Source organism: Alosa sapidissima, chromosome 10, assembly GCF_018492685.1.
Source record: "Alosa sapidissima isolate fAloSap1 chromosome 10, fAloSap1.pri, whole genome shotgun sequence".
NCBI lineage: Eukaryota > Metazoa > Chordata > Actinopteri > Clupeiformes > Clupeidae > Alosa > Alosa sapidissima.
The window spans coordinates 2,818,493-2,828,358 of NC_055966.1; the positions used below are offsets into that span (position 1 = coordinate 2,818,493).

Genomic DNA, 9,866 nt, shown 5'->3' on the forward strand with positions numbered 1-9,866 from the left:
ACTGCTAGCAGCATTAACGTTACCAACCTCCCTGCTTAACTCACCATAACTTTGTAGGTCTTGTCCCTAATGCTGGCCCTTACAAAACCGACAAACTGACTCTCAGACACACAACAGTCAATAATGTGACCCGATTTAAAGTGGCTTTCACCCCTTTGGACACTCACTAAAACATAATATATTTCATACCTGTGTTGCAGCATGTAGGCTAATGTTAGCTGCATTATGTAATGACATACAATGTCAGAAATGCTAAAGGTTAACCTGAAAAGTTTGAGTGTTTACTAACATTTACAGTGGTCTATTTGATAGTGTATTGGCCCTGACTAAGTTCGTGTGATGTATAAACCCCAATCCTTGTTGATACAAGTACCAATATTTGTCAAGAAAGTTTTTAATCACATTAAGATTTTCGCCATATGCAGTAAAAGACTCCGCCATCTTTGTCAATATTTTTTGCTGAGAAAGTTTCAAACTATGACCATAACGGCCTTTCCACCAATCAGAGGCATCACTGTGGGATTGTGGGATTGTTCAGCATTGTGGGTAATGAAGTGTCAAGGTTAGTGCCCCATGAACTCTTGGTGTCTATAGGAGCATATACAATCGCTTAGTACAGCCGTAGCTGGTTTTAAGTCTACCACGTGCAGTTAAGTTTTTATGGCTTATACCGCAATTGTCAATGGAGAAATTGCATTGAATTTTTACATCCGGCATCGGCTGTGGGCGGGACTGTGCAGCTCTATAGAGTGTCCCAGTGACGTCCGTTTTACTTCCGCTACAAGGGACCTGTCTTTCAAAAAAATATGAACGGGAGTTAATGGAGAGATAACAATTATTTTTTGGTCCAGTTTGAATTGTGCCACGAATTTCACATATGATGTGTGTGAATTTAAAAGATAATTTTTCACGTCAAGAAAGTACTGTTGTGTTGTTCGATAGACTTCAAAAGTTATGTTGGTTTTGTGCGAATCCGCTCAGTGGACTACATCTCTCGTCTCGAACGATGTACGTCACCAACGTAATGAAACGATAAGATTAGCATGCTAGCTGTTATGCTAGTTAACGGTTGCATCTTGCTGCCTGCTATGTCACTTAACAGTATCTAATGTACAGTCTATGGACGAATACAACTTACCTGATGTGTTTAATCCTCTGACTCATGGTATTAAGCCCAATTAAGATCTGTTGCTGGTATGCTTGTACAATCTAGTGTGGCTGTGAATGAGCTAACGTCACTAGCGCGACTGATGGGTTTGTAGTCGTTGGAATTACAATCTTTTACAATGTTGTAATTCAATAGTTACGAAACAAACTGCAAATGTCTTTACATGAAAAATTGTCTTTAAAATTGACAAACATCATATGGGTAGGCACAAGTCAACCGGGACCAGAAAATCATTTTTGTTTTTCGCCATAGACTGGCGTTCAAAATTTTTTGAAAGATAGGTCCCATGGAGGCAAATGGAAGTGGCGTCACTGGGACACTCTATACTGTCGCGGTGGATATTTTTTTTTTTTTTTAATTATTAAATTATGACAGCACCGGCCCAAAAATGTGCATTGCCCGGTACTCCCGATGGCCAGTCCATGCCTGGTCGGGTCATCTTATGAACCTGTGGAACGATTTGTACCTGTAGAATAGACTAGCCTAAGTGAAAGAACATATAGGTAATATTGAAAATAATTTGTGTAAATTGTTTGTACAGTCCATAATCAGTTTTACAGTTACAAACTGTGACACACACACACACACAAGGCACTTTTGATCCCCACAGTGGAGCAAGTCTATGTACCTACAGGCTAACTGTAGGACAGCTGTGTGCGCATAAAGCATAGTTTTGTAACTGTAGAATATATTTTTAATGGTAAAATATTTGTAACTCTAGGATAATTTGTAGCTGTAAAACAGTTCCGTTCTCATAAAATAGATTCATAAGTGTGTAGGGCATAGTGTAATAATGACAAATACTTGTACCAATCATTTTCAGTTACAAATAATTTTTACAGTTTCAAGTCATGATACACACGTAAAAAACATTTGAGTCTGATTTGATTCCATAGAGCTGCTGCATTCTGTACAACCTGAAGAACCTTTTGCATTCTTTTTCAAGGTCATTTTGTTGCTTGGAATCAGATGTTTTAAAAAGGCCTATCCCAATATTCATGTTTGGACTCATTATTCCCTATTTGTCGTAAAGCATGTTTTCTTCACTGAATAAACTACACCATATTTGACAGTACTGTATATTTTTATTCTTTTACAGGTCAGTCGAGCAACATGAATAGGTACAGCATCTCTTCCACTGCTGCATCTGTGGGGACTGACTGCCAAGAGGTCTATGTCCCTCATGAGGTCTTCCTGGTTGTTGGTATAGCAAGTCTGACTGAGAATCTACTGGTAGTGCTTGCAGTGATACGCACCCCTAAACTACACTCTCCAATGTATCTGTTTATCTGCAATCTAGCTGCTTTCAACACCCTTTCTAGCCTGTGCATGGCCTGGGAGAGCACCATGTTGGCCTTCTCTGCTGCTGGTCACTTGGACACGGGAGGGACACTGGAGCGTCACCTTGATGATGTGATTGACACATTACTATGCATGTCATTTTTGGGTTCATTCTGCAGTTTCTTGGCAATTGCTGTGGATCGCTACATTACTATATTTCACGCCCTGCGGTATCATGTCATTGTAACATGCCGACGGGCAATCATGGTGCTAGGGATAATCTGGGCATTGTGTGGCACTGGTGGAGCAGTTATGATAAGGTTCTTTGACATCGCCACTGTCATGGTGACCTTCATCATCATTTTTCTTCTCGCTTTGCTCCTCATTCTCCCCCTCTATGTTCTCATGTTTCTTCTTGCACGGAAACATGCAGGACACATCGCTTCTTTACCAGGTGTTTTGGAAGCAGGAAGAACTCGCCTTCCTGGCTGGAGAAGCATGCAGGCAGCTTTGACACTCACCATTCTATTTGGTGTGTTTATGGTGTGCTGGACCCCTTTTTTTCTGCACCTGCTATTGTTAATGTTGTGCCCACAAGACCCTTACTGCGAATGCTACCGCTCCCTGTTTCACCTACATCTTTTGCTGTCAGTCAGTCACGCAGTCATTGACCCCACAATCTATGCCTTCCGCAGTAAAGAACTCAGACGCTCAATTCGGAGGATGCTGCGCTACCCAATTCGATGAGGTCTGGACATAAAATCATGTTTTCATCTCACAGCAACTCTTTCTGTTGATAGTGCAGAGGACATTATAGTCTATTCAGAGTACCTTAACTGAACCCTCATGCCATACAAATCACAACAGGCATTGCTTAAACTGAGTCTATTTGATATTGTTCTTTTGGCAAGATTTAAAAATGTCTTTGCTTGTTTTTAAGAAAATGTGCTTGATGCGCAGGCAGCCAAATTAGCTTGTTCTCTTGATAATCTTAAAATAAGTCAAACTCATATTAAATGAAGTCAAATGATTTTACGAGAAAGCGTTAGGTAAGTGTCTAAAACAATACCAACAAGTAAAAACAATACCAACAACATATTTTTTTATCTTAACGTAAGATTAATTGGTTAGATTAATTTGTTGGACAAGCAATTTCTGCAGTGTATGAATGGTTGGCAATTCCCTTGGGTAAAGTCTATAAATGCTGACTTATGGAAAGGGCACAGAAAGGGTACAAGCAAGCCTTCACACACTTCACAATTTCACCATGGGACAGCCCTTAGCCCTCACAAAGTTTCACAAAGTTCATATGTGTCATGATGAGGAAACCTATGAAGTTCTGACTTAACATCTAACTTGATCTTCCGGTGTCGGAGGAGTTAGAGAAGACACTAGACAAGCCTTGACAACTTTCTCCTTCCATCTGCAGTTTACATCTGACGTGATGGATATTATGGGATTTTGTTCATTACTGTTGTTCTGCATTGAGTAAGTGTCTTTCCTTTTCATTAGAATAAATAAGACTGACAGAATAAATTATGATGTTTTAATAAACCACTAGAATTAGATAGATTACTTGCAAAGGGAAATTATGGTGTTACAGCAGCAATTAATAATATGAACATAAATCACACAAATACATACAGTTAAGAACAAAATTATTCATATCCCTGGCAAATATTGATTTAATGTTGATTTTCTCTTGACCAATATGTTTGTTCTGGCTGAAAATGACACTGCCACATGCCAAAAGGTTGTAAGACAATATGGGAGAAACATACTGTATAGTGCAATCGGAAAGTTTTCAGACCCTTTCAAGTTTCCAAACATTTTGTTATTTTTCAGACTCATGTTTTTTTTCTCATCAATCTACACACAACACTCCAACTCTCCACAAAAAGAGGTGTTTGCAGTGTTTTGTAAATTTATAAAAAATAAAAGAAATATTCCATTTACATAGTATTCAGACCATAGACAGTCTATGATTCAGACCCTTTGTTATGACGCTTGCAATTGAGCTCTGGTGCCTCCTACTTCTATCAATGGTCGTTGAGATGCTTCTACAACTTGATTGGAATCCACCTGTTCCTAAATTAATTCACTGGTCATTATTAGGAGGGGCACACATCTCTATATAACAGGGGTGGGCAAACTGCGGCCCACCGAGCATTTCATTTAGTTATCAGGCTGCTCGCTATTTTTTTCCTGCGATAGAGACGACGTTGGTTTAGGTTAGCTTTACTGCAAACTGCTTTTCACTCTCCTTAGATAACGTTTACAATGTCAATGTCAAAACATCATGTTAAATAGAGATAACATCATGTTAAACTAAGTTAACTCTTAGTTATCTCATTTGCAGCAGATCTAACGAACATTATGCAATCCATTTAATTGGGAACGCGTCTGCACTCACGAGAGGGAGAGAGAGCCGCAGGTTCCAGCTGGCTTGTGATTGTTGATAATTGATATATCCTTCAGAAAGTTTTAAAAGGAAATCATGAAGGCAACAGTAGTTCCCACTACTGACCATTTAAAAACTGTGAGAGGGCCCAGCCGTAGGTACAGCACTAGCCATAGCGGAGCAGGCAGAACATTGAGAAATAAACGTGAATTAAAGCGACTGTCTTAAAGCGACAGTGCACAATTTATACATTTCTTAAACAGCATAAAATTAGCAAAATTATGTGTTTGTGCTATGTGTGTGCATGTTTGGGGGGGGGGGGGGGGAGCATATATGTCAATGTATGCTTCACACATATAAGTCACATATATACACATACATGTCACATATATTTTCCCAGATATACAAATATATTACAATATATTGCATAAGTTATGCATTTGTACGCATACTAGGGATACCAATATATTGCAAATATATGTCTATGGACATATATTTGCACTCATATAAGGTAAATATATTGCAAAATGTATGTAATGTTCTGCTATGTCACATTTATAGAAATATGTCACAATATCTGTATCAGAAATATAACATTGTTGATGTTCCAAAGAAAACACACAAAATATTTGTTTAACCTTTTATTAAAGTTTAGTTTTTCCACACAAACAGTGAGTACACTCTCCAGGTAGAAACTTTTTTCCCCTTTATGGAAGTGGCACACATTGATTTGGCATATGCAGAATGTACTCTGTGTTCTCAGGGCAGCAGTCCTCACAAATCACCACCTGCAAACAGGGAACAGAGAAGATTAATATGCTGTAAAACACACATAACATGAAAAGACCATCACTGAAGCACTACTACCTTCACATGCATCTTTAATAAACACACACCTTGGCACAAGTAAGCTTAAATAAGGGCTATGAGATGAAGAACATGTAGCCTAATGATCCATACATCAGAATACTTTGACAAGATTTGGGAAAGATTCTTGAAAGATTGGAGTCTTTTAACTAATGCCCCCCATTCAAGCTTTACTCAAAAGACTATCTTTCAAGAATCTTTCCCAAATCTTCAAAGTCTTCTGTTGTAAGGATGGCTTAACACTACCCTTCACAAACTAAAGATCCATTTAGGCCTACTAACATTCACGTTAGCCTGCATGGTTTTTAGCAGCCACTTTAAATATAAGTTAGCTGCTATAGCTAGGTTAGCTAACTTACTCACACCTGATATTTCATTCAAACTAAAACTTATATTCATAACGACATCTCAGACAGGCTTGTTGTTGGATATGATGTTAACTACCATTTTAGATATTCCACATAATGGTAAAGTTAACATTAACAGCTAACATCGCTAACGTTAGCAATATTAGCTCGCTAACATTATCGATAGCTAATTGATAACATTAACATTAGCTAATTCTAACATGATGGTTAGACTGTTAACAAACGGATTTGGTTAACATTACATTATAAAAACAATATTTTATAACTGATTCCCGTTTACTAAAGGCTTTCTTACCTTGGATATGATGACAGCAGAGTTTGTACAGCTTAGGCTACACAGTTGGATGCATGACAAAAAGTGACGGTTGAAGTCACCATGGTTGGAGTTCAAATGTCAGTCCAGGGTGGGGGATGGGTATTGCTGTGTGCGCATGCGCATATCAAGATGCGATAAGTATCCGTTATATTTAAAGTAGCTTTGGCCTCACACATTTTTCATGCACATAGTGCAACCCAAAGCGCTCCACACAAAACATTGACACATAAGGCAGCATAGTCGACACCTTATCTGTGACGCCAAGACATAAACAAATATATTCACACTGTTCTCCATTTGGAAAATAAGTAATGTAATCTAGTGTATGGATATGTATGCCACCATATATGGAGACTACAAATATGTCTGCCACATATTCACACATAAAGTTCTCCATATATTTAGAAAATAAGTAGTGGAATCTAGTGTATGGATATGTATGCCACCATACATAGAGACTACATATAAGTCTGTCACATATTCACACATAAACTTCTCCATATATTTGGAAAACAAATAATTGGATCTAGAATATGAAGATATATAGCATCTTATATGGGAAATTAAAATATTTTGTATGCATGTATGGACATATAGCTTTGAATATATGTTTGACATAAATATTTGAATCACATATATGTCCATATAAGTAAAATTATAAGTCCCTGTTATTTGACATATATGTTCATATATTGCCATATATCACATTTTTGTATGGGCAATGTGGCCCTTGAGCCAAAAAGTTTGCCCACCCCTGCTATATAAGGTCTCACAGTTGATGGTGCATGTCAGAGTGAAAACCAAGCCACAAGGGTCGAGAAGATTGTATTCTCACACAACCACAAACCAGGCACTTTCAATAAATGTGTAAGGAACTAGATATGCAACAGTGCAGTATAAAAACAGCTTTGTGGATTGATGGAAATTTCAAGCATCATGCAAGGACGTATCATAGCACTCCAATAGTTGCCTGTATAAATTTAGCCTACAGACAATGTCAACCTAATAACACAGGTAATTAAATAATTGAAAAAAAAAAAACAGGCAAAAACTGAATAGGTTTGTACGAGAACGATTAAAGTAGGCCTATATAGGCTTACATATAGACAGTTCCAACGAGTTCCACAAACCATTTATCAGCCGGAGTGGCCCAATAATTAGTCATTAGGCTAGGCCTAGGCTACATATCAACATAAGACTAGCTTGTGCTAGTTTCAATAACGTCAATGCTTTAGCTCCGCTAACCTTTCTCTCTGCCTTCCATCCATATGTAAAACAGCAAGCAACCACGCAAATCCGTTGACTGTCAAAACTCCTGTAGTTTTCCTTGAACTTGATCGTTTGTAGGGTCATGCCTTTAGACGAGGGGCCGCTCATTTATCCCTACATTTCTGTAAATAGACTTGACCTGCAATCGGTTCATTGGATAAACCAGAAACACATTCCCCATTCCCAGGAGGCTTTGCTCCATTCTAGCCTAGGCTTACGTTAATTTAAGTACAAACAAACAAATTAAATTGTCATTTTTTTATTTGTGATGAAAGTTCTGTAACGCCTTAATAGGACAAAAATGAATTAAGATAAAAAATTAAGGCTAGCCTACACAAAAATCAGCATGGGAGAGATGAGTGTGCAGGGTAACCATGAATGACATATAGACAGTGAGCGAGTGGTATAAATATTGGTTGGATTTCCTAAACGTTATAGTGTAGATCTCTGAGATTTTCGCGGAAAATATCAGGTCGATGGCCGCGTACGACCAGTACCAGTATCAAGTGGGCACCCTCATTCACCGATGTTTTGTTAAGTTAGACCCACGACACCTCATGAAGGCTTAACAGTGAAACCAGCGTCCTGGAGACACTCCCCTCCATGCCGCCACCATATTACCACATTGAAATATACAATACCCAAAATACTCTTAACCAGCCTAGGCATGGTCTAGGTTGGTCCGTCCCGTTGATGTGGACTGAACCATATAACCATAAAAACCCTAGCCAACCACCATCAACCTAGGCACAGCCCATCACAAACACAAAACAAATTAGCCAGTTAGCTTACGCCCCATCACAAACACAAAACAAATTAGCCAGTTAGCTTACACCCCATGTTGCCACCATATTACCACAATAAGTTTATTTATTTCAACTGTATACGCAACTCCTGTATGTAGGGACACTTGTTTATGTGAGTCTCCAAAATGTACAGCTTGTATTTCCAAAGAATACTTGCACAGATAATTTTCAGCAAAGTCCACGTAAAGAATTAACTCATTGTCTTGAACATTTTCCTTCATGGCTTTGAGGGTTGCGTACTGATGTGAAATGTAAAAAGAATGTTTGCCAAACTTATTCTTTAGTGCTGCTGTGAAATTTTCCAACAAGTGTTGAATAGGTCCATGGATTTTCTCCTTCACTGTTAAGTGAGCAGTGAATGTCACCTTATCACCACCTTTCTTTTTCTCCCTGTTTTCAGTTTTGCTCCGCCATTCCATCCACTGTGTTTGCTCACCAGGTTCAAATGCAGCAGTTTGTACTTCTTTGTCCTGGCAATGGACACATTTTCTGTACATGCAGGCTTTAGTTGGACTTTCACAACATAGGGAGTGCATTATGTTTTCAATTCAATTACTTTCAGATAAAGCAACTTATCGGCCATGAGTTGGATGTTTGCATGGGTCTTACATAAACAGGTATCCCTGTCTTGAATGGAGGGTTTGACGATCCAGAAAGGACGGTTCTCACAGAATTTACTGTATGAGATTTGCACCTGGGGATATTCCTCCTTGAAACTTTGATACAGTCTGAGAAGAGAGTCATTGAGGTAACGCTTCTGCTTTTTGAGCTTCTGTCTAGTTAAGGTGTCTTTCTTTCCTGTAGTCGCTCGCAAATTGTTGTCACGTTCCAAGAATTCTTTAATCTTCTCTTTTGTAGTGTTGCTCACCACATTACTGTTTTCTTCTGGAATACTGAAGACCAGGTGTCATTTTGTTCTTTCTCATTGCTTTGTAGGATAATCCAAGTTCTTTGTGTGCCGCATACACTAACCGGTACTTCTTCAAAATGTTTCCTGCAATGACCTTTGATATTTGTTTTCCTTTAATTTTCTTTTGATGGTAGGTTTTGAAGAATGCTATTAAAATTGTCTGGAGACACAGTTGACCGAGTAGATTCCAGTGTAGTTAAGAGCAGGTAAAACTTGAGGCTGGCTTGCGAAAGAATAGTTCTTTATTCTGGATGTAACAACCAGAGGTGGGACCAAGTCACTGTTTGGCAAGTCACAAGTAAGTCCCAAGTCTTAGCACTCAAGTCCAAGTCAAGCCCCAAGTAAATACAGAGAAGGGCAAGTCGAGTCCAAGTCCAAGTCTCATCAAAGCCAAGCCAAGTCGAGTCCAAGTCCAAGTCCCAATCTTTTTCAAGTCCTGAACAAGTCATCAGGTACTCTTCACTTAATAATGGCATTATT

At 38.6% G+C, this 9,866-nt stretch overlaps 1 protein-coding gene and 1 long non-coding RNA gene across 2 annotated transcripts; one reads left to right on the plus strand and one right to left on the minus strand.

Moving 5' to 3' along the window:
* The first annotated feature begins 2,281 nt into the window (after window positions 1-2,281).
* Window positions 2,282-4,100, plus strand: mc2r (melanocortin 2 receptor). The gene has a single exon (XM_042107352.1). The coding sequence runs from the start codon at window positions 2,282-2,284 to the stop codon at window positions 3,194-3,196; it is 915 nt and encodes a 304-aa protein (XP_041963286.1). The 3' UTR covers window positions 3,197-4,100.
* Window positions 4,101-5,478: 1,378 nt separating this feature from the next.
* LOC121720997 lies at window positions 5,479-6,549 on the minus strand. Its single transcript, XR_006034712.1, has 2 exons — window positions 6,381-6,549; window positions 5,479-5,638 (listed from the first exon to the last, which is right to left on the minus strand). It is a non-coding gene; the product is annotated as an uncharacterized LOC121720997 (long non-coding RNA).
* Between the last annotated feature and the right edge of the window lie 3,317 nt (window positions 6,550-9,866).

Bases quoted from the DNA above. Each gene is read 5' to 3' on its own strand.
- mc2r (XM_042107352.1), top strand. From the start codon at position 2,282: ATGAATAGGTACAGCATCTCTTCCACTGCTGCATCTGTGGGGACTGAC.